The sequence below is a fragment of the Arachis ipaensis genome, chromosome B8, assembly GCF_059453495.1.
Source record: "Arachis ipaensis isolate K30076 ecotype BB chromosome B8, ASM5945349v1, whole genome shotgun sequence".
NCBI lineage: Eukaryota > Viridiplantae > Streptophyta > Magnoliopsida > Fabales > Fabaceae > Arachis > Arachis ipaensis.
The window spans coordinates 8,755,804-8,780,894 of NC_142443.1; the positions used below are offsets into that span (position 1 = coordinate 8,755,804).

General features: G+C 37.5%; 4 protein-coding genes across 8 annotated transcripts; 1 reads left to right on the forward strand and 3 right to left on the reverse strand.

The window, feature by feature from the left end:
* Positions 1-839: 839 nt before the first annotated feature.
* Positions 840-4,439, reverse strand: LOC148547127 (uncharacterized). The gene is made up of 3 exons (XM_088495312.1): positions 4,197-4,439; positions 3,758-4,100; positions 840-982 (listed from the first exon to the last, which is right to left on the reverse strand). Exons 1-3 carry the CDS (start codon positions 4,437-4,439, stop codon positions 840-842), a joined length of 729 nt encoding a protein of 242 aa, XP_088351438.1.
* A 420-nt stretch (positions 4,440-4,859) lies between these two features.
* Positions 4,860-5,978, forward strand: LOC107610455 (fasciclin-like arabinogalactan protein 21). Of its 2 annotated transcripts, XM_088495210.1 has the most exons (2): positions 4,860-5,478; positions 5,518-5,978. In XM_088495210.1, exons 1-2 carry the CDS (start codon positions 4,884-4,886, stop codon positions 5,976-5,978), a joined length of 1,056 nt encoding a protein of 351 aa, XP_088351336.1. In that variant the 5' UTR covers positions 4,860-4,883. The 2 variants fall into 2 exon arrangements, with proteins under 2 accessions (XP_088351336.1, XP_016167991.1); XM_016312505.3 differs by having other exon boundaries at positions 4,884-5,978.
* Positions 5,979-7,183: 1,205 nt separating this feature from the next.
* On the reverse strand, positions 7,184-7,975 carry LOC107614531 (calcium-binding protein PBP1). Its single transcript, XM_016316721.3, has one exon. It carries the CDS (start codon positions 7,878-7,880, stop codon positions 7,488-7,490), a length of 393 nt encoding a protein of 130 aa, XP_016172207.1. The 5' UTR covers positions 7,881-7,975; the 3' UTR covers positions 7,184-7,487.
* Positions 7,976-19,573: 11,598 nt separating this feature from the next.
* On the reverse strand, positions 19,574-23,734 carry LOC107612579 (G-type lectin S-receptor-like serine/threonine-protein kinase At4g03230). Of its 4 annotated transcripts, none has more exons than XR_015896841.1 (7): positions 22,247-23,734; positions 21,306-21,911; positions 20,989-21,194; positions 20,685-20,895; positions 20,338-20,575; positions 20,101-20,248; positions 19,574-19,999 (listed from the first exon to the last, which is right to left on the reverse strand). XR_015896841.1 is itself a non-coding variant. In XM_016314267.3 (7 exons), exons 1-7 carry the CDS (start codon positions 23,127-23,129, stop codon positions 19,700-19,702), a joined length of 2,595 nt encoding a protein of 864 aa, XP_016169753.1. In that variant the 5' UTR covers positions 23,130-23,734; the 3' UTR covers positions 19,574-19,699. The 4 variants fall into 4 exon arrangements, 3 of the variants coding, with proteins under 3 accessions (XP_016169753.1, XP_020964448.1, XP_088353627.1); XM_016314267.3 differs by having other exon boundaries at positions 20,101-20,251; XM_021108789.2 differs by having other exon boundaries at positions 20,101-20,251; positions 21,085-21,194; positions 22,247-23,715.
* Between the last annotated feature and the right edge of the window lie 1,357 nt (positions 23,735-25,091).

Below are 25,091 nucleotides of genomic sequence, written 5' to 3' on the forward strand. Positions count from 1 at the left end.
TAGTGTGGACTAACTTATTAGTTCCATGCAAATCTTTTTATATATATTAATTATATATTTTTTTGGGTTATCCACGTCATTCTTTAGCTCACTAGAATAATAATTAATCTGGGAATTTGAATTCTATTTAAGAGTTTGTCGTTTATCGATGAATTACTGCATGTATAAGATATAATTTAAACCTCTGATATTTACTTATATAGATTAGTGAGTTGACTGTTTAACCAACTCAAGTTGATTATATTATTTTTACTTTTTTCTTTTCAGCTAGTTATTTTACCTCTCGAATGTTCAAATAAAAATCATATCTCATTTGGTCTAAATGTTATTGAATTTAATTTTTTTCATCACCACTTTAATTTTAATCATCAGCATATGCTTTGTTAGAAACAAGAGATTAAACTGGAGGAAGAATTTGTGTATTATTGAGTGTAATCGAGTTGTCTATTCAAGTTGTGTAGAATGATACAATATAAAATGGTATTTATAGGTACTAAGAGAATCGTAATAATAAAGATATAATATTCTATAATAAATATTCAGATATACTAAATAATTATAATTGATCATAATTGATCCTAATTATATTCTAACATCCCCCTCAAACTCAAGTGACAACTTGAGTTCGAAATTTATAACGAAATAAAAAAAATACATAAACTAATAGAACGGATGCAGACAGAACTATCGGAAGAAAGCACAGATGAAACTGTCGCGGGTGCAGACGGAACTGCCGGAAGGAAGCGTAGATGAAACTGACGCCTGAAGGAAGTGCAGATGGAACTGCCGGAAGGAAGCGCAGAGGGAACTGCCGGAAGGAAGCGCAGAGGGAACTGCCGCTAGTCTGAAGGAAGCGCAGACAGAACTGCCGCTATCTGAAGGAAGTGCAGATGAAACTGCCGGAAAGAAACGCAGACAAAACTGCCACAAGGAAACACAGACGAAACGCTGACGGAACTGCCACGAGAAAACGCAGACAAAACTGCCACGAGAAAATGTAGACGGAACTGCCACGAGAGAACGCAGACGGAACTGTCGAAAGAGAGCGAAAACTATATAATTTCTTCATGAGAATAGGTAAGCAATGGATGACAATGGTGTTTGATCATTCGACTCGAAAAAAACACAAGACAGAGAAAATAGGCTAGTCGGTGAGGTAAAAAAGTATCAAAGGAGTGACAAAAGGAAAAGAAGAATGACATAGAAAAAAAAAATGCAAAAACTACGGTGATTTCACCGCAAGGAAAACAACCTATCCTCTTCAAGGAGGATACCATGGCTCTGATACCATGTTAGAAACAAGAGACTAAACTGGAGGAAGGATTTGTGTATTATTAAGTGTAATCAAGTTGTCTATTCAAATTGTGTAGAATGATACAATATAAAAGGGTATTTATAGGTACTAAAAGAATCGTAATAATAAAGACATAATATTCTATAATAAATATTCAGATATATTAAATAATTCTAATTGATTCTAATTGATCCTAATTATATTCTAACATGCTTAAACTTTGTTTTTATTTTATAATCAAAATACATGAAAAAACAAAAAGATCCAATCAAACAAAAGTAGAAAGAAAGGGGAAAAAAAATCCAAAAATCAATAACAAGATAAAAAAAACCTACATACACATCTTGACAAAAAAAAGAAAAAATGATGAAAACAAATGAGAAGAAAAAATGAGATTACTTTTTTCAAATGGAGATTATTTATTTATTTTTTTAAATTTTAAAACGGAAAGGTGAAAAAAATATTTAATAAATTAAAATATTTGTGGAGTTAATACTTAATTTGACCTAGGGATGGCAATGCCACTCGAACTCGTGGGTACCCACCCCGCCTCTACCCACTCGGAGCGGGTAATTACTCGCCCCGTATCGGGGCGGGTTTTTAGCGGGGCGGGTTTTTTGAGAGGGGCAAGGCGGGGTCGGGTTTAGGTAATATCCGCCCCTACCCGCCCTGCTATATATATAATATATATGATTTTAATATATAATATGTATAATATATGTAAAATAATTAGTAAATGATTAATAATATTGTATTATATTTAAATTTTTACTTTAATTTATATTATGTATGTGATGATAGTTATATAAATTTTGAAATTTAATTTAATTTATTGGATTTTAATAATTATAGGGGCGGGTAGGGGCGAGGCGGATACCCGCAGGGGCGGGTTAGGGTTCAATATTTCACTACCTGCGGATAGAAGCAGGACGAGTTCTATGCAGGTTATTGTATGGCGGGCGGGGTCGGGTAGAGCAAAAATCCGCCCCTACCCGCCCCGTTGCCACCCCTAATTTGACCCCTGAAATTTGAGGTTAGATTTAAAATAATTCTTAAAGTTATAATTGATTTAATTTGAATCCTAAAATTTACAATAATAACTCGTATTAGCCTCTGAACTGATTTCCGTTAATGTCATACCGATTTTGCACATTAATTTGCCACGATTTAGACTTTTCTCCTAGGTTTTATGTGATTGAGACCTATTAGAATGCCTAAAAGCTTAATTGGCTTTCCAACATCCTCACAAAAATAGTAATAACAAATTCAATTTGTAAAATTTGGGAATATGAGAGCGTCTATCAAGCTTCTAAGTTCTACGAGTTCTAATAAGTTTCGATCGTATAGAACTTGAGTGAAAAATTTAAATTGTGACAAATTAACGTACCAAATCAACCATCCATTAACAAAGATTAACTCAAAAATTAACGTGAGTTACGATTATAAATTTAAGAGGTCAATTTGAGCTAATTAAAATTCTAAGATCAATTTGAATTCAACTTAAAATTTTAAGAACGAAATTAAATATTAACTTAGATGTTTGAAATTACAATTTTTTTTAAAGAGGAAGCTCAACATCGAAATGGAGTAAAACAAGACAGGAAAAATAAAACAATGAAAATAACTCCTATGTCATCTCCGACATAGCTATCAACAACTTGAGTTATTGACCACATCATTCTGTAGCACATGAAAATGTTTGAGCCACACAGTCTCCAACTCCTGTTGTCTTACTCTGAAAAATAACGTCATTCCGTCGTAACCAAATGTTCCACATAACTGAGAAAAACCCAACCATCCAACTCCTGCGCAATTCTTTTCTCAACGGCATCAATCTCCAACTCTCAAAGTGATCTTTCAAAGTACCAGGTGCAGTCCACTTATGTCCAAACTTTGAGATCCATGCACACCATACTTGCCAAGAGAATTCACAAGTAATAAATAAGTGTTGTAAACTTTCTACTTGTTTGTTACACAAGACGCACAGATTATCATTCTGTTGTAGAATTTTCAGCCTACATAGCTGATCCTTTGTATTGACCTGGCCTACCAGAACAAACCAAGTGAACAACTCTAGTCGAGGCAGAACTAGTCCTTTCCAAATTTCTTTTGTAAACCTATAGCTCAGAAACTCCTCGTCCAAAGTCTCTTCCTGCATAACCTACAGAAATGAGTTAGTAGAATAAACGCCTTCCTTATCAAATTTTCACACCACTCTATCTTGCACTTCTGCTATCAATCTAACAGATTGCAAGACTTGAAGCAGCTGATCTAAGGTCTCTATTTCCCATTGACGTAGTTCCCTTCTCCATTAAAAGTGCCAAACCCACTCTATCCCATCCCAGAACCCACAGTCCCCAATCACTGATCCTTTTTGGTTTGAAATCGAGAAGAGTCTCGGAAAGGAGTTTTTCAAGTTTCCCACTTGAAGCCACGTATCCTCCCAAAATCTGGTGGATCTACCATTCCCTACTTCTATAGCAAGGTCATCAATCATCTTCTGCCTTACATGTTGCTCCTTTATTGGCACTTGACATATGTCCCTCCACGCTCCACCTCTTTCTGGTAATTTCTGAGTTGATAGCAAGAGGTTTAGGTTCACATTATTACAGGAGCACACAATCTTCTTCCATAGAGGACATTCCTCCTTTGAGAACCGCCACCACCATTTAAACAGTAGTGCAGCATTGCGTACCGCTGCATCACCCACCCCCAATCTTCCTAACTTCTTTGGGGCTTGGATCAACTCCCACTTCACAAGAGTCATGCCTGGTCGCCCATCATCCTTCCCCCAGAAGAACCTCCTCTACAACGAGATAATTTTCCTTGCAACCGCATTTGGCATCTTATACAAACTCGGGTAATAAATTGGCAGGCTATTGATTACCGACTTGATGAATACCATCTTCCCAACCTTACTAAGGACTTTTGCTTTCCACAAGTTGAGTTTCTCTTCCACCTTGTCTATGACCGGCTTCCAAGTCTTTACCAGCCTCGAGTTCGCTCCTAGACTGATGCCAAGATACTTCACCGGCAAGGTCGCCTCCTGGCAACCCAATAGCTGACACATTCGGGTAGCCCACTCCTGTCTGCAATTCACTGGTATCAAGTTGGACTTCTCAAAATTAATGCTCAAACCAGACATCGTCAACTTAGAGAGTGTCAACTTCGTTTTTTTTTCCCTACAATTTTTGTCTTTTTTTAAACAAATTTTCCATAATTACATGTCACTTACATAGTAATATAGTGATTAGTATTCACTTAGGTGCTAACATAAAAATAACATTTTCCCATCAACTTTGATACATCATATTAGCTGAACTTTGTATATGTAACGTAAATAAATTCTTTACGCTAGTAGCTAATAGTAGAGAAGTATGCATACATATGTACCGTATATATAGTTATTGTTAGAGAATTGTGTTTTATTTGAAGCGAAATTCACAAATAAGAATCAAGGAGCACTAAAGAGAAGAGTTATTTCAAAGATTCTTTGAAATCATAACACTGTTGACTCTCTTTTCCCTCCAAAAGAAGCAGTCACAGTCTTCTTCTTCTTCTTCTTGGTTCTTCTTCATTCCCTACAACAATGGCACCTCGCTGTTCGTGCTGGTTCCCAGTGTACTTCTTGGTATCGGTGACACTGGGAGTCATCGCAATCTCCTCCGCCGTGCATTCCAGCTCCAAGAACTCCTCCCAAGAAGTCACACCCCCAATACCCAATGACGTCTCCCTCAACGCCTCCGAAGCCCTCCGCCGTGCCGGCTTCACCGTCATCGCCGACCTCCTCCACCACAAGCCTCCCTTCTTTCATCCCCCCAACAACTCCACCATCTTCGCCATCAAAGACTCCGCCATCACAGACAACTCCTCCCTCCCCCCATGGCTCCTCAAGAACCTCCTCCTCTACCACACGGCCACCTCCATCTACACCATGCAAGACCTCCTCAACAACACCACCCTAGGCTCTTGCCTTACCACCCTCTTCCGCCAGAAGAAGCTCTCGGTCACCAAAATCGATCCCAACCTAAGAACAATCGAGATCAACCGCGTCCTTATCTCAAACCCCGACATCTACCTCGATTCTCAGCTCGCCGTTCACGGCGTTCTTTCACCCTTCGCTTCTCTTCGCCGTCAAGATCCCCAGTCGTGGGGCTTGGACGACGCTCAGCCACCAACTTGTCGCGTGAACATGAACACAAGAAGAAACCCTCCGGCTCAAGCCTCTAATGGCTATAGTAGTTCTTCGAACAACCAGAGCGCTATTGAGTGGAACAGGATCGTGCAGTTGCTGGGTTCAAAAGGTTACTCGTCGTTTTCAATAGCCCTGCATTCGGTTCTTGAAGGGATTTCGAAGGACTCGGTGGGTTTGACGTCTGCTACGATCTTCGCGCCTCCTGATATGGCGCTTCTGGGGTACCCTTCGACGTTGCTTGATAGGGCGGTGAGGCTTCACATTCTGCCGAAGAGGCTGACGTATCAGGAGCTGACGTTGTTGCCGGTAAGGAGCTTGTTGAGGACTCTGATGCCTGATGATGAGCTTGAAATCGATGGGGTTCTAGGGTTCCTGCCAGGTGTTGTTATCAGTGGCGTTGAGATTGTAGCACCTGACATGTTAACTTCTGATGGATTCGTCGTTCATGGCATTTCTAGACCTTTTAAGATGCCTGAGCTTACTGCTTGAGTTTCAATTTCAATATGGTTCGTCCATACTTATATGATTCATGTAACTTTTGATTTTTCTTTTTTATTTTGTATAGTTGCCTCTGTTTCTTATTGTTTGTAACGCTAAACTTCTTTCTCTATTTCTATTCCTATATCAGAAATTTAGCTTTGTATATCTATGATGAAATTAGAAAGGATGTTTCACATGTGCAAATAACATTAGATACCGTATTCCGTAACTTTTTTAAAATTGAATGATTTAAGGCCTCTCTGATATGATATGTGGTAGAGCTATGATAGGATGCAGAATAGTTTTCAATCTGCTTCGTTCATAGATCAAAACTATGATAGGATGCAGAATTGCAGATGAAGATCTTTCGCTGGGTTACTTACAGGGGTCAGCTACTGTAACTATACAGAGGGTAGTCACTTGTGAGGGATTGGGCCTTGTTTCCTCATTGGGCTTCGTCCTTTATTTTATAATTTCTCTTATGGCCCATTGGACCTCTTATGTGTGTAGAAAAAGACATACTCAAAATGTTATTAAAGCATTTTGACAAATATTAATGGAATCTAAAATTTCAAAACTATCAATTAAATATGTTTTTATAAAATATAAATTTAAGTTTTTAATTTACTTCATTTTTATTTATTAAAATAAAGGATTAGAAATTTTCTTGAGAATATATATTAGCTAAATTTTATAAAAAATATTTGACATGAATTTCTTCGTGTTAGGAACTTTTTTCATTAATCACTGCTTACGTAAGGTATCGAAAATCTGGAAGTGGTTTACACCTTCTTCAACTTGAAGATCAAAGAAGGTGGTATGCAATTTGACACATCATGCAAATTATAAATGGATAATATAATAACTTTAGGAAATTTCCACCGACTACCCATGTTTTCGCTTGCTTCCGTCTAGGAAAGTCCTACGAAGAAACCTTCATGAATGAATAATCCATATCTCTTCTTACTTTGTAGTGTTTGAGATCCAATTCATATTTTAAAAGTTTCTTATTAATGATCAATAACTTTCCGTGTGAAAGGGAAAAAAAAAGAAAAGAAGAGAAAGCTAAGGAATTGGTTTAGATTTGATTGAATCCACAATAATTCATTGATTTCATATTTCTTATTCCCAATACATCATGTCATACTATTATAAGCATTCATACACCATAGCAGCTTGGTTGCAGGGAATTACACTACTGAAAAACCAATGGCTTCAATGAAAATGAATAAGCTTCTGATTTATGTGCAGCACTATTTATTCATAGATTTAAAAAAGGGGAGTAAAAGAAAAAGAAGCCAAATAACGTAACAAATGCAATGATGAAGTGCCCAGTAGTAACTATATATACATTACCCCATCCCATTTCGTCCAAAATAAAAAAAAGAAGAAGAATTTATTGAAAGCACGCATAAGCTTCAATAATTATAGTGTGTTTAGTACATGTGTTTTTTCTCCGGTGAAATGTAATGAAGAAGAAAGGATGAAAACTTAAGATTGGTTCCCTATTCCCTCTAATCAATAGAATGCTGTTGATGCCTGTAATTCATGTTGCAGAGCCTGTTGAAGTAAGAAACAAGAGTCCTCCATCAACTGTGGACTCAATCTGAACATGAGGACGCAAAACTCCATGATGTTAAGCGCGCCATCGCCATCAATATCACCTTCTCTGACCATGCTCACAATCTCGTCCTCCTTCAGATCATGCAGACCCAACAGGGCACTGTTCCTCCTCAGGCTCTCCAACGTGATCACCCTTTTCTCCTTGTCCATCAGAAGCTCAAATCCTTTCTCCAGCTCCCTCATGAGACCCTCCCCGCCCAGCTTCTTCGCTATCACCGGCAGTAAGTCCTCGAAATCCACAGCCCCTTTTCCTCTCTCTGCATTTGCACCTGCACTTGCAGCCATCATCACTTTATATGTGAGTATGTTAATGGTGGTGGATGATTGATTCTGTTGAACTGTTTATGTATATATATTGATTGATGAAGGCTCAAGGCTCAAGGGATGGGATAGATGACAGCAATTTTGATTATTATTCAGAATGGGACGTAGTTGCTTCCATGCTTCCTAGAAGCTGGTTGGGGGGCATTTGTGTCATTATACACCACTTGTGTTTGTCAACATAAAGGCTTTGACAAAGACATGACCACTGCTTTTACGCAGGTAATTCGTATGTGATCTGTGCAGCCACACCCACACGGATTCATTATGAACATGATTAGCTTTCTACAGCTTTCAGTTTAGAAAAGGTCAAAATTAAATAATTGACTTTCATCAATTGGGATGAAGGAGATTATTGTTGTCAAAAGAAGACCAATAAAAGATTGATGACGTCATTGTTCACAAGGGGTTACTCGTGCGGTCTTTTGTTGGGTTCGGTAGATTTTTTTATTTTATTATATTTTCTAGCACTGGAAACACCGCTTAAGTTTCCTAGCAGGAAAAGTAACACGCACTGCATCTGTATGATTCTATTCAGATTTGTGAAACGAACCAATGCATGTCACCCATCTTTTCGATCTCTAGTTAGTTGCTTATTATTAAATTAAAGCAATATTTATTTAGTTAAAAGGAAAATGTCATCGTGGGTGTGCCGGAATGTTTAAAACGAGAGCTTTATGGAAATAGACATGTAAATGTAGTTTGGTTGGGTACGTACAACATGATTTAATTTGAAATTGAGGAGGAGTTAACTAATTAAAAGCAAAATAATGATATGATGTTCAAGCATAAGTATTGAATTTGAACATCTTAATACTACTTTAGGAGAATACGACTTTCAGCTTAAGGATTAAACCTAGTGCGATGAAAATGGGTAAGCAACCTACCTCAATACCTCCTCAACCATTCAAGCATCACGGGACTGAAGGCGTTGACCGCTTTTCAGCATGTAAAAGTCAAACTATAGAAAATTTGTCCCCTTTTAAAATTTTTAAACGTATAAATAATTCAAAAATATTTTTATTGAATTAGACAATTTTAAAATTTAATTTCTATTATATTTTATGTTTTTGGCATTTGGTTTGATAGAAACAAAAGAGAAATCTGAGAAAAGTGTTTTGTATGTTATTCAGGTTAATCAAAAGTACAATGTACAAGGGGTATATATAGGTGTCAGAAGAATTAAAGTAATAAAGGTATAGAATCATACAATTAATACACAGATATACTATATAAATATAAACAATACTAACTGATCTAAAATGATTCTAATGATTCTCTAACATCCCTCTCAAACTCAAGTGGGAGCTAAGGATACCAACTTGAGTTTGGATAACAAAGTCCAGAAATGAATCGGGTGATGAGTTTTCAATCTTTCGTGAAGATATCAGTAGTCTGATCCAGTGTTCCAACAGCAATGAGACGAACAACATCAATAAGGATACGTTGCCTAACAAAGTGACAATCAATCTCAATGTGTTTGGTGCATTCATGAAAGACATCATTATGGGCAATCTGAATAGCACTGCGGTTGTCACAAAAAATATCAGTAGGAGACGACTGAGTAGCACCCAAATCTTCGAGAAGCCAACGAATCGAGATAACCTCAGCAGTGGTGTCAGCGAGGGCACGGTACTCAGCTTCTGTGCTTGATCGAGCAGTGAATGTTTGCTTCTTAACACGCCAAGAAATGAGAGTGTCGCCAAGAAACAAACAGTAACCAATAGTAGAACGACGATCAGTGGGATCACCAGCCCAATCAGCATCAGAGTATGTCTAAAGGGACAAAGAGGAATGGGCAGAAAAATAAAGGCCATGAAATAAAGTGCCTTTGATGTAGCGAAGAATGCGAAGAACTGCCACATAGTGAGTAGTACGAGGAGCTGACAAGAACTGACTAAGTACATGAACTGTATAGGCAATGTCTGGTCGGGTGACAGTTAAGTAGACGAGTCCTCCAACTAGCTGTCGATAGAGAGTAGGATTATCCAAAATAGTGCCATCCATAGGAGTAAATCGAACATTAGGCTCAAGAGGAGTAGACTCAGTGTGACTATCTGTAATTCCGGCTCGAGCAAGAAGATCTGAAGCATATTTAGCTTGAGAGAGATAGATGCCATCATCGGTGGATATGACTTCTAGACCAAAAAAATAGCTGAGAGAACCAAGATCTTTCATCTCAAAAGTATGTTGAAGGGACGCCTTGAGATCAGAGATACCATCAGCATCATCTCCAGTAATGATCATGTCATCAACATATAGAAGTAGAAGAACAACTCCACGTTCACTTTTACGAATAAAGAGAGCATTCTCATGAGGACTGCAAGTGAAACCAAGACCGCATATGGTAGTGCTGAACTTGTCAAACCATTCACGAGGAGCTTGCTTAAGCCCATAGAGTGCCTTGCGAAGTAGACAAACTTTGCCAGAAGGACAAGGATAACCCGGAGGGAGTTTCATATAGACCTTCTGTTTCAAATCTCCATTAAGAAATGGATTTTTCACATCCATCTGACTGAGAGACCATCTTTTGACCGCAGCAATGGCAAGAAGAGCTCGAACAGATGTGAGACGAGCAACAGGAGCAAAAGTCTCTTCATAGTCAATACCATACTCTTGAGTACAACCCTGAGCAACCAATCGTGCCTTATAATGGTCAATAGAACCATCAGAGCGAGTCTTGATCTTGTATACCCATCTGCTTCCCACAATTTCCTGATTAGAAGGAGAATTAACCAAGTCCCAAGTGTGTGCTTTTTCAAGTGCTTGTATTTCTTCCTGCATTGCTTGTTGTCAATTTGGATTTATGGAGGCTTCTCTGAATGACTTAGGTTCATGTTGATGAAGAATAGTAGAAAAACAATGATAATCAAGAAGATGAGGAGGTGGATTTCTCACCCTGGAATAGCGAGTGGAAGGAGGAGGAATGACGGTAGGAGTAGGAGCGTCGTCCGGTCCGGAATCATCGGGAGATGGAGAAGGCGGAGGAACAGGAGGCTATGGAGGATGACTCGAGATAGAACCTATAGAATCATCACTAAGAAAAAGATCAATATTGGGGTTTGTGAAAAAAGGTGACTGAGTAGGAGGAATAGACTCAAAGGAGGAGAACCGAGAAAACATGTGATGCTCCCAGAAGACAACATGACGAGATATACAAATACGTTTAGAGAGAGGATCCCAACAATGATAACCCTTGTGTTCAGTGCCATAACCAAAGAAACAACACATACGAGCCCGAGGTTCAGGTTTACTATGTCCATGAGGCTGAATTAGAACAAAATAGACACAACCAAAAACTCGAAGAGAACTATAATCTGGGGAGGTACGATAAAGACGCTCAAAGGGAGTAACATTACCAAGAACAGAAGAAGGGAGTCTATTGATAACATGAACAGCAGTAAGAACAGCTTCACCCCAAGTACGCTCAGGATAAGAAGAAGAAAGAAGCATTGCACGAACAGAGTCAAGAATGTGATTGTGTTTGCGTTCAGCTCGGCCATTTTGTTGAGACGTACCAGGGCAAGAGAACTCAGACAAGGTACCCTGTTCTGCAAGAAAGGTTAAGAGTTTGGAATCACGGTATTTCATAGCATTATCACGGTGAAAAACCTTAATGACCTTGGAAAACTGAGTTTTAATCATAGTGGCAAAGTTAATATAAATCTGAGGTAACTCATGGCGATTGGTCATCAAATAAACCCAAGTAAAGCGTGAATAATCATCAATAAAAACAACAAAGTATCGAGCTCCTCCCATAGAAGCGGTGGGAGCGGGACCCCAAACATCAGAGTGAATTAGATTAAAGGGAGAGCTTGCAAGAGAGGAATTATTGTGAAAAGATAAAGCAGGTTATTTGGCAGTTTGACAAGAAATACAATCAAAAGATTCATTAGAAACCTGACCCAAAACACCTTGAGACACAAGAGGACGCAATTTTCCTAAGGAGCTGTGGGCAAGACGTTGATGCCATAAGTGAAGGGTAGATGGAGAAGAAGCAGCACAGAGATTTGGTACATGAGGAATATAAAGATTCTCGACTTCAAACAACCTTCCAACCTTACGTCCAGTCCCGATGACTTGTCCCGTCTAACGATCCTATACACGACAACCAGAGATAGAAAAAGTGACATCAAAATCCAGATCAACAAGTTGACCAACAGAAATAAGATTAAAGTTTAAATTGGGAATAAAATAAGTATCAGGAAGATTAAGAGTCGACTGGGAGATAGAATCCTTATGTGTTGCGTGCAAGAGGAAACCATTAGCAGTATTGACAGAAGGTCCTGGAGGGAGGAGACACGTGGGCGCTAAGCTGGACGCGGGTCGAAGTTGCGGGTCGGACCGGGTAGCACGTGGGGCGGGTCGCTGGGAGTCCTGCGGTGTGACACGTGGAGGCCTGCGGAGCGTGCGATCTGTGCAAAGATCTAACGGCTGCTGAAGCTTCTGGGCAGGGAAAGAATGGGAGTGGCCAGCGACGTTGTGGCGGCACGTGGAGGCGCGTGAGAGGGTTCCAGACGACGTGGCGGAGCTCGTTGGAAAGCTTGCAAAGAGGAGAAGGCGAGGGTGGCGGCGGTAACGAACCAAGTTGTCGGGAAGAAGTCGAAAGCTGAGGACAAAGTACTATCGGTGAAACAAGATAAATGAACTAGAAACCAATTGTTTCTGAAAAAAAAAAAACAACCTAAGCTCTTGATACCATGATAGAAACAAGAGAGAAATCTAAGAAAAGTGTTTTGTATGTTATTCAGGTTGATCAAAAGTACAATGTACAAGGGGTATATATAGGTACCAGAAGAATTAAAGTAATAAAGGTATAGAATCCTACAATTAATACACAGATATACTATATAAATATAAATGATACTAACTGATTTAAAATGATTCTAATGATTCTCTAACATGGTTTAATTTTTTAATTCTAAATAAAATCTCAATTTGACCGTAAGCAAATAGAGTAATTAGAAAATCAAATAAATGAATAATACGATCCAATAATAATAAGGGAGTCACTCAGATAAAGTCGTCTGAAGTGTTTTTTTTTAAATATTTTTAGTAATTAAAATTTAACACATATAATCGATTAAATCGTATTATTTTTGTCAAAATTAGGCCAAATAAATTAATTTGACCAAAAAATGGTGAATCAAATATTGAACTAGTTTAAATTAATATTATTTTTTATAAAAAATAACTACAATACCATTATTATAGAAAATGACCAAAATACTCCTATTATATATATATATATATATATATATATATATATATATATATATATATATATATATATAGGTATTTTAGTTATTATATTTTTATAATAGGGATATTGTAATCATTTTCTATAAAAAAATATTAATTTAGATCGGTTTAAAATTTAATTTATTAGTTTTTCGTTTAAACTGATCTAATTTTAATAAAAATAACACAGTTTAATCGATTATATGTGTTGAATTTTAATTATTAAAAAATATCTTAAAAAAAGTTTTTGACATCTTTACCTGAGTAGTTTCCGAAGACAACTTAGTTCATCATGAAATTCATGTCTGAGAATTTTTTACATTATTGTTATGCATTGAAAAATAAAGGGTTAAGTATGGTTTTTGGACTTTTGGTCCCAAAAGTTTTTTGCCAGAATTGAAATCGTCCCTCTTCTAATTTTCGATTTAAAATTGTCCTTAATGTTGCATTTGTATTTAACATCGTCCTTTCTAATAATTTTTTTTAATGACGAATCTACCCTTTTCAACGTTAGTGTTTCGCGTGAAACACTTGATGTGTTCAATTGGATGAAAACCCTTAACGTTTATTACAACACCCTTTATTCACAACGCTTCGTAAACCAAACCGATTTCATTGTGCCCTAACCCAGAATCACAAAGGACCGTAGATGTTGATGGACTGAAACTGAAGAGAGGAGGTGAGATCGAGGAACTAGAAGGAAGGGACGTGAAAAGTCACTGAAGCATTACTGATAGGGTTTGCGTAGGTATGATTTTCGTCCTTCTTTTCAATATGGTAGCTCTCGTTGCAGTGGTTAGTATCGGGTTAGATTGTTTAGGGTTTGGTGGTCTGTTTATGGTTGGAATGAGGCAATGTGTGTGGAGACTAGGGATTAGCATCGCTGTGAAATAAGAAGGTCCGTGTGTTTCATCTTTTAAATTAATTTCTATGTGTTGTTGTATTCTGTTTCAGGGTGTTGTAGAATACGATGGGTTATTTTAAAGTGAAGGTCTACCATGGAGGATGGTTTACTTATAAGAACGGTCCATTAGAGTACATGGGTGGAGAAACAACAGTGATAGAAGAGATTGATGGTGATTGGTGGTCTGTATTTGAAGCCTATGCTGAGCTAAAGCAACTTGGTTACGTCGAGGAGAATATCCCATCGTTGTGGTTCAAGGATCTAGCAGATGAAGACATGGAGAAAAATCTGAAATTATTTAAAACTGATGCAGATTCCATTGACATGTGTCGAATAGCAGAGTTGAGAGACCATGTAGAGTTGTATGTTGTCCATAAGGTTCAGGACGAAGAGGTGTTTCCTGATGCTGGCTACATTGATGTTAGGGAGAAAGATGGGATGGGTGACATTAGTGAGGGGCAAGAGCTGGTTCTGTATGGTGGAGTAGATGAGGGGCAAAACCAATCTGAACCAGTTGCTGCTTACTCTGGGGCAGAGGACGACAATGAAGTTGAGTATGGTAACTCTAGTGACAGTGACAGTCTCGATTCAGAGTATAAACCATCTGGAGAAGAGGATGATAGTGAAGATGATGTGCACTTTACTGATAGTGATGATGAGCTTGATCCTGAGGGAAGTGGATTTCAACATGTGAACCCAGGGTTGTGAAAAAGAATGCTGTAGGAAATGAGGACTTTGAAGATGATGAGGGAGAAAACAGTGATGACTTAGAGGAGGATCACCAGGTTGGGGCTGATGGGTTTGATTCGGAGCATGACGGTTTGAGGTTTCCAGTTCACAAGCTTCAAAAAGATATGGGACAATACAAATGGGAAGTTGGCACAGTGTATGCATCTCGGGAGGAGTTCAAGGACACTGTAATTGCTTATGTTGTGCATACCGCAAGGGCAATCAGGTTTAGGAAGTGTGATTTGCAGAGGGTTAGGGCTGTTTGTTCGGGTGATTGTCCTTTTTGGGTTTATGCTGCAAAAATCAGAGGTGAGGAAACTTGGCAGCTACACAACATGAACTTGACACACACATACACACAATCACACAGGGTGGGGATTTTACATTCGAAGTGGCGGCAAGGCGTTTAAGAAGAAGGTTGAAGCTAATCTGAAGGTGAAAATAAGGGAGTTGGTTTCGAAGGCACAGAAAAAGTGGAACTTGACTGTCACTAAGTCATTGGCAAGTAAGACCAAGCAGATTGCACTTGATCAAATTCAGAGAACCTTCCGAGAGCAGTATAAAAGGATTTATGACTATGGACAGGAGCTGATGAGGGCAAATCCAGGATCCTCAGTTCGCATACAAGTGCAGAGGTCCCCAGATCTTGATATTGAAGCACCAGCATCATCCAGGACCAGTTACTGTATCTTTCAGAGGATCTATGTGTGCTTGGAAGCATGCAAGCAGAGCTTCCAGCATTGCAGGGATTTCATTGGCCTAGATGGCTGCTTTTTGAAGACACCCCTGGGAGGACAATTGCTCACTGCAATTGGTTGGGATTCCAATGATCAAATCCTGCCGATTGCATATGCGGTTGTGGAGGCCGAGACGAAGGACTCATGGACTTGGTTTCTAAGTCATCTTGCATCTGATGTTGGGCTTGAGAAGATGGGAAGAGCTACCTTCATGTCTGACCAACAGAAAGTAAGCATACTTCACTAATTGTAGAACATGAATTACAACTATTCAATTCTCCCTAATTACAAGCTCCTTGATTTCATGAGTGCAGGGTTTGTTGCCAGCATATGAAGAGGTTATAACAGGAGTGGATAATCGGTTATGTGTTAGGCACTTGTACAACAACTTCAGGAAAAGGTTTCCAGGGTTACAATTGAAGAAACTGATGTGGAAGTGTGCTAAGGTGACTCACTGGAGGGATTGGGAGAGGCACATGGCCGAGTTGAATCTGTGAATCAGGAAGCCTATAGGTACCTAATTGCTATCCCTCCTAGGTATTGGTCTAGATCTATGTTCACCTATAACTCTAAAGTAGATACATTGGTTAATAATATGTTTGAGAGCTTTAATTCTACCATAGTTGATGCTAGAGAGAAGCCTATAGTTACGATGTTAGAGAAAATCAGGGTTAAACTAATGACGAGGTGGGCAGAAAATAGGAAACTTGCACAGAATTATTCAGGGACAATCTTACCTAGGATTAGATTGAGGTTGGAGAAGAGATCTAGGTCAGCTGGGGAGTGGCGGCCATACTGGTCTACAGCTCAGAAGTATGAAGTTGTGAACGGTTTAGACAAGTTTGCGGTAGACTTAGGCTCCCATGAATGTTCATGTAGAATGTGGAAGATGAGTGGCATACCTTGTGTCCATGCTATTAGTTGCATCAAGTTCAAGGGACTAGACTTAGAACCTTTTGTGGATGGGTGTTATAAGAAAGAAGCGTACATGAGGTGCTATGACTCAATCATACAGCCCTTGAATGGAGTAGATCTTTGGGAGAGAACAGCACACCCTGATGTTATGCCCTCTCCTATCGAAGGCCTAGTCACAGGCCAATGAAAAAGAGGAGAGCAGTTGCTGGAGATGAAGAACAGAGCAGCCGCACTCACTTATCAAGGAAGAGAGAGAAACAAAGGTGCTCTCTGTGTGGATCTGTTGGGCACAACAAAAGTAGATGCCCTAAACCTATTGAGGACTTGGTATAATTTTTTATATGCCTTCCTTCTATTAAATGGTCTGTCATAAGCATAATATTCCCATTATAAATTTGTATATGTTTGTGTGGCCCAGCAGTCAAAGAACAAAGAAAAGCAGCAGAAGGAAAGCACCAAATCAAACCATCTAGCTGCCAAGGAAGGAAGAAAGACTGCCTCTTCCCAGCCCATTCCCAAGCAATCTGTCAAGAGGAAAGCTGTTTCAGCAACACAGCCACCATCTTCAACTCAATCCAACAATGCAGCACAGCCAAAAAGTCCTAGAGGCAGGCCCAAGGAAACTACTAAGCCCAACTGCTCAACCCAACATGATCTACAGCCCAACAAGGTTGCCAGTCCAACAAGTTCAGCACCTTCTTCATCCTCATCACAGCCAGCCACCAGAACTCTTCCTTCATCTCAGCCTACCCTTACCACATCTTCAAGCCAACCTGTTAGGCACTTCTCTGCCAGGCTTTCTGGAGCACCTCACATTTCTCCAAAGAAACTGAAGTTAATGGCAAAGTTGCCTCTAAGAAAATGGGGAATGCTTTAAGGAAATGAAAAACTTAGCATCCTATTGTCATGATTGTTTTTTGTGCATGTTGTCTTATTTTGGGTTATGTTTGTGTTAACTTTCTGGTAATGTCAGTGTGACTTGTTAGCTCCTTTTTTTTTGGTGATATTTTACCTATGAGCATCTATGTGTTGTACTTAATTGTTGGATTGGACCAGCCAACCCTTTTGGAATTACCTCTGGGTGTAAAACACTTTTTATTATGTATGTTACTATGACATTTACCATATCCAGTTGAGCTTGTCTTTGATTCAAGTTTGTGATATTGTTAGGGAATTACTCAGTAATGGAAAATAGGTATTTACCAACCAGAAATCAAACTCACATTACAACAACCAACCATGCTTACATAATTGTCATTTATACATGTTGAAAACCATTTCAACAGATCTCATTCATACCAGGTTCATAATTGTCACCTAATAATTCACCAACAAAACACATTTGAACAAAACACATTCAACAAAACCAATCCTAACACAGTTTACCAACAACAACAACAGCATCATACCCAAACACCCTTTTCATACCAGGTTCAATGGAATTACACACTTAGGCCTAGACATAGAAAAATTCTGCAACAGCAGATACAGGAACCCAACCCACCCAAAAAACCCTAACACAGCAACGACCATTAACTTCCACTCTGCCGCTTTCGTCCTTGATTTCAGGGAGGCAACCTTCTTCTTCATTCTTGCAATTTATGGGTTTTCCACCTCTGTCTCTGGCTCTGCCCAACGAAAGAAGTTGCAGCCTTCATGCACCTACACAGAATCACCGTCTTCACTCTCCAATCCTCAACCCAAATAGCTCAATTCAGAAGAAAAGAAAAGAAAAACAAACCTCATAGTAAACACAGCCTCAAAATCTGCGCACGTAGTTCTCCTTCGTCCCCGAAGTTCGCAGCACCAGCCTCCTCACCATGGGAACAAAGCAGCAACCTACCATGCGAGGAAGATTTACTTCGAGACGACATTGAACTTTCGACAGCCATGACGTTCTCTCTCCACGACGTGCGCGACGGTGGTATCTGCAGCAGTTCGAGATTCACACAACTTACCCTTCTTTTTTTTCGTTTACATATATATTTATAATGCTTTTCCTTTTTTTATAAACTATTGTTCTAACTACCCTAACGATGAAAAGGGCATTTATGTCCGAAAAAAATATAAAGGACGATGTTAAATACAAATGCAACATTAAGGATGATTTTAAATCGAAAATTAAAAGATGGACGATTTCGATTCTGGCAAAAAACTTTTGGGACCAAAACCATACTTAACCCAAAAAATAAAAAATTAGTACCTCAATTGCTGTAGAAGCACCATGTTTGTCCATCCCAGAAATGTTTTCCACGCAACTGATCATTTTCTTTTTCATTTCACTTTGTTTCTTTTATGAAAAGAAAAAGCATTATTTCTTTATTTTTTGGTGTGACTTGCCTTTGTTGTCCCACACAAAAAGTTGACCATCAACCAAAAGTTGGATAGCAGCAATAATAACAAAATTACTTTTATCAAAGAGGGTTGCTTCGATTTGTATCTATGATGTGCTTGAGAAATCATCAATCAGCTAAAAAGCACTTCACCAATATTGCAAATCATGGCTGTTATAATTTATAAACTTATAATCTAATATAGAGTTGCTTACCTTTTTCAACATATCAGTATGAATTCTCTTGCATTTCTTTTTTCTACCTACTAAGTTACTTTCACTGAGCCCTCTCAGCCGACGGACTAGGAGGTTACTTTTGACCATTCACACACAAACTACTTGTAAAAAGAGCAAACCCATTCATATATATTTGGTTGGCTTAATTATTTTATACTTATGTAATCAAAATCATAATTTGAAAATTGTCACAATTAAAAAGAGGCCTGCACACGGAACAAAGCATAGGCAATAATGTTGATAAAACTAGTAACAGAAATCATAGCTTTATCGAAAGAGGAGTATTAGGACCAATAAATTTTGTGATTTGTACCCATTAATTAGTTATTATTAGTGTTTTTAATGGTGTGAGATTACATCCAATGGTATAAGATATAGATTAGTCACTTTTCTTTTGATGGTTAAGTGCTGACCAGATTTTAATAAAGGTACTGGCCCCTTAGACTTTCTCTTATCGAAAACTAAATGTATAGGAATTTTGATATCTTTATTTATTTAGTCACACTTTAAATGAAAATAATATTTTTATATCATATCAAAATCTAATCTTACAATTCATCATCAAAGAATAAAAAAAGATATTTTCATATAAAAATAATTATAAAATTTTTATTAGAGTATCACCAAATCTCATACCTTAATAAAAAGGAAATCTAATTTATTTACAATTCTGACATTATATTGCCGTACCCTATCTACCTTCTTGAGTGTTGCTTTCAAAGTGAAGACTTATTTCCGGTCTAGTGGAAGAAGTTGTGCTAGATTGGCCTCTGCTCCCAGAAAAGGTTGGTTGTTTTGGGCTTGAAATGCTTGCAATCTCACCATCAAGTAATGTCAAAACAGTTGACACGGTTGGTCTATCACTTGGATCATCTTGTACACACAAGAGTCCAATGTGTGCACACTTAATAAATTGATTTGCAATGCAACTTTCACTGAGGCACATGTCCATTAAATCTATCATCCTATTCTCTGTCCATAGTCTCCATGCCTGGAATAGATTTAAAACAAAAACTATGATAATAAGACATGTAGATTACTATTTAAGGTTGAAGGGAAAAAAGGGAAACGAGTTCATCAGCTGAAACATACATAAGTCAAAAGGCTTGTAAATTGGTCAGATTGATAAAATCCGGTGTTCTTTTTTCCACTAAGAATCTCAAGAAGCACTACACCAAAGCTGAAAATATCAGATTTTGTTGAGAAAAGTCCTTCTAATGCATACTCAGGAGACATATATCTGCTACAAAAAAGAAGAATTATTAACATTTTATTGCTACACCTTAGGACAGCTATCAACATTTTATTGCAAACATCAAGTTAACTTACTAGGTTCCTACAACTCTTTCAGTATTTGCCTCAGATTCTTTGCCTGCCACTATTTTTGCCAATCCAAAATCTGAAATTTTTGGTTGCATTTCCTCGTCAAGAAGAATGTTACTGGTCTTTAAATCTCTATGAATTACTCTTAACCTGATGTCTTGGTGAAGATAAAGTAAACCCTGTGCAATTCCTCGGATTATGTTAAATCGCATTTCCCAATCCAAAAGTATGTTTTGTGTGGGATCTTTCAAGATTTCCATTTGCCATTAGAAACAAGTCAAACAACACGTCTTAGCATACATAAAACATTTAAAATGCAGTAAACATAGTGATAAATATATTTTGAAACTAACCGAATATAAATGAGTCCAAGCTCTTGTTAGGCATGTATTCATATAGTAGAATCTTTTCATCTCCTTTGATGCAGTAGCCCCTTAATCTAACAAGATTTCGATGTTGAAGTTTGGCTATCAAAACAACCTCATTCTTAAATTCCTGCAAGCCTTGTGATGAGACATTAGAAAGCCTCTTTACTGCAACAATTTCACCACTTTGAAGCTTACCCTGAAAGCAAAAATCATCAAACTACATTATCTAAAAATAATTATTGGTTGACAAGAGAATAACTAAATAAAGATGAAGCTGTGCTTCAATCACCTTGTAAACCGGTCCATAACCACCGCGTCCAAGTTTATTTGCATCAGAGAAGTTATCTGTAGCTACTACTATGCTCTCAAAATCAAAATAAGGTACCTCTATGCCTTCATTGTCCTGTTCTTCTAATCCCCCATCCTCAATCAAATCTTTCACATGTCTTATACTATCAATGAAGCGTTTTCGTTGTTTCACATTGCTTTCCTTGCCTGAATAAATGCATAGAATAACAACATTATTGATTTCTCACTAATGTAGACATAAGATTCTAAGGCAAATTCAAAATTCCAATGTGTATATATATATATAAACAAAAGTACCTATCTTTGGAGTTATTTTCCTTCTCCATAGATAAGCAAAAGTTATTGCACATGCCAGAATAATCAAACTTCCAAGAGTTATCCCAAGAATCAAAGAAATTTGACTTTTGGATTTTCCTTCATCTGCTATAGTACACGCTAGAGCAATCCCATCCCAATGATAATTTTTATCACAAAGACACCTCTTTCCACCACTGGCTACTTTACAACTTGAATGGTTCCAACCTACGCAGTCTTTAGGCTCAGAACAAACAGGTTCATGTGGTGGTTCCCAAGTAACCTCTACTTTGGCTTTATCAAAACAATCATACGCAACAGAAAACGGAGAGTGTATCTGCATAGTTTCATCACTTTCAGGTCTCTCATCTTCGCAGTGAGTATTTGATGGATGAACCTGCATGACAAACTTTCTGGATTCTGAATACACTATAGCAACTTTCTGATAAGTTGCATTGGAATTGGAAGTTCTAGAAATGAAGCTAAGCTGGCCTGTTGAGGGGTTACAGCTGAAGTTGAAGTACATAGGGTCACCACAGTTCGAACTAGTGCTCAATGGATAAGGCACCATGTTTGTCCCACATGGTTCACAAGTTCTTGGAGTTGGTTCTGCAATGCAATTCCAACACCAAGGTTTTAACTTTTTACGAGGCTGGATTTATGAGAAAAATATTTTTAATTGCAAAAACTTTGAACGCTCATCATTCTAACTATGAAAATATAAACTAGTTCAAAAACCAATAAAAAATTAGATTAGTGCGACAAAACCATCCAAAAAAAAAACTGTCTTTTAGGTAGTTTTGTCGAATTAACCAAATTTTTTTATGGATATCAAATTGTGCTCAGATTTTTCACACTAAGAAGGCTTAGCTGTTTTGTTACTTGCTTATCTGTTCTGCTTTAAGTGTTTCAATAATTTATCAAGAAAAAAAAAATGAAAGTACCTATGTCTGATATGTCTACTCGAACATAGAAACTATGAGCATCATTATCTTCATTATTATCAGTATCATCACCATGGAAGCCTTCTTGAAGTGTAACTAATTCCTCTGTCCAGATCCGACAACTTTTCTGGGCACTATCATTATCATCACCACTTTCAGAAGTTGCAGCCTTTGCATCATACGAATAGGCCTGGCACTCAGGACACTTGTTAAGACAAATTTGTTTGCATTCTGTTTCACTAGCTGCAGGGTGTTGTTCATCAGGTGGTTCTCTTGCTTTCACCTTCACTAAATTCAAGAACGCTGTAGTGTCTCCACTGCATGACCATGAATTTCTTGTACATCCCCTGACTCCACCAATAACACTGCTGAATCCCGGTAAACACTTGCACTCCTTGATGTTGAGATTAATCAGATTATAATCACAGCTTGCGAAGTTGCCACAGAAATTATACTTGTCGCAGGAGCTATCTGGGGCCTTCCAACGAACGATCCAATCTTGTTGGATACCATCCCATGTTAGAAACTGAAGCTCCCCATTGCACTTCATCACTAGCCTCGTCTTGTTAAATTCATCAACGGGAACACGCGTAATCGGCGATTGTTTTTTGCCAAATCTGTTACCAATGTTTTTGTAGGGGGGAGTGTTTGTTGCAGAAGAAGGGTCTTCGTCTGTGCTTGTTTTGTTCAACAAGAAAACTACGGTTCCAAACATAGACCCTGGACTCGGATTCTTTATTCCTCTTTCCCAGTAAAGCTGGTTGTTCTTCCAAATCACATAAGGGTTGTCTCCATCTGAAGCCATCATGAAGGCGTAGCTTCCACTTTGAGGATCATTGTCACTCCTCCAAGAAGTTAGCTTCAAATCCAAGTCCATGTTCATTCCCGGAAGAAACGTATCGGTGGGGTGATCGAAGCTCTAATACATAGTAGTAGTCTTCCCCGTTTGATCATATTGTAACAGCATAAGGTTCCCAGAATCCATTAGTTTCACTGTCATGTTTGTGGAAGAGGAGTTTCCAAGTTCTGAGGACCAATATGTTTCCCCTGAAGAATCTGTTACTACAAGGTTTCCATCTTGTGCAATTTGAAAGACTCCATTGTTATTGGAACCTACAGGTCGGTTTCTGTTGGCAACCCATACCAGTGTTAGTTGTGATCCAGGGAACTGTGATGTGTTATACCATATCCCGAGGTAACTGTCATTAGGCCTTGACTGTGGAGAAAAGAAGCCTAGTATGAATTTCTTTGAAGCTGAAGCAAGAAAGCTTGTAGTTCCAGTAATGTTCTCCCCAGCTTTCAAAACATCATTTCCTGAAAACGCATTTAAAGTGCATGGAGAACACAGGAGGAAGAGAAGAAGCAGGGTGGCTCTCATATTAATCATTTATTCACTGACGAAGTTGCATGGGTAGTTGTGGAGAAAATAAAATGCATCATACTTCCTGCTAAACCTAAACCTTGGTTTTAATCTTTATTATATGGTTTATGACTTATTAATTATATTTTGTGATATTTGTGATTATTGAAAATAAACTTTTTTCAACTACCAATTAGTACGTTTTTTTTCCTTTAAAAATTTTCGTTCCTTCACGTTGATATTTGCTCATCTATTGCTTTAGTAAATTGAAAACAAAATAATTCACTAACAAAATCAGTGTTATCATATGATGATGGTGATTACATTTTCTATTTTAAAATCGTTACAATAGATAATTCTGTTTAAAATTATGTTTCTACTAATGTGTCATCTTAAGAATTTTTGTAGGTACTTATGGACTTATGGTAGTATTGATTAATGCTACATATTATTATTATTATTATTTTTAAAAGTTAGGACTGGGAGTGGATCCTCTCCAGTGAATAAAAAACTGGATGGTGTGCAGTGTTTAATCTAACCATTCACCACATTCTCTCTTATTTATTTCTGGTCCCACTATTAAAATTAAAGGTGAGAGATTGCACTGTATTTTGTCAAGTGTTGAAAAAACTGGAGAGGATCCATTTCCGATTCAAACTCAAGACTTTTAGGTGAAGATAAAGAGACTATGTCATTTTGAGCTATAACTCGTTAGCATTGCATATTATTATTTACCACATTAGATTATTAGAAAATTATTTTTTTATAATTAATTCACATGGATACTAGTACTCATTTTTTTTTATAATTTTTTTTGTAGGTTAATTTTTTTATAATTATTTGCCACATTATCAATCATCCATTTTCCCGCACTACTTGTAATGGCCTACTAGTACTCATCACACTTATCTCTCTCTTTTTTTTATAACAATAATATTAAAAAAATAAAAAATAATTTAAATTTATTTTATTTAATATTTATTAAATAAAATAAATTTGGATTTTTCACTAATTTTTTTATCACTCAAACATTATTAATTTTTTAAATTATTCAGAGGTTAAATTCTAATAAACAATATTATCGTTTGCCAAGGCCAATAATTTAGACAAATTAATTAATTAATAATGTACCTATTTTTATTCTCTTATGTTAAAATCAAAGATAAATAATTAATGATTATGTTATATGTATATCAAAATTAGTTATTAAAGTCAGTCACTAATAAAAAATATATATTAAAAATAAATTAAATTTGTATAACTAAATATGCTACAAATAAACGAGAATGATTCAAAGCTAAAAAGAAAGAGATCATGAGATGCATTTGTCACACAGTATATATGGTGAAAGAGGCCATTATTGATTCTAAGTTATACATGTCAAAGTCTCGTTTCGTATCGACCTCTGTCTAAAGGCAAGTGCTTCAATCCCTACAATGTTTTCCACGCCAGCTGATACTCTTTTTCACCTTTTTCTTTTGAGAA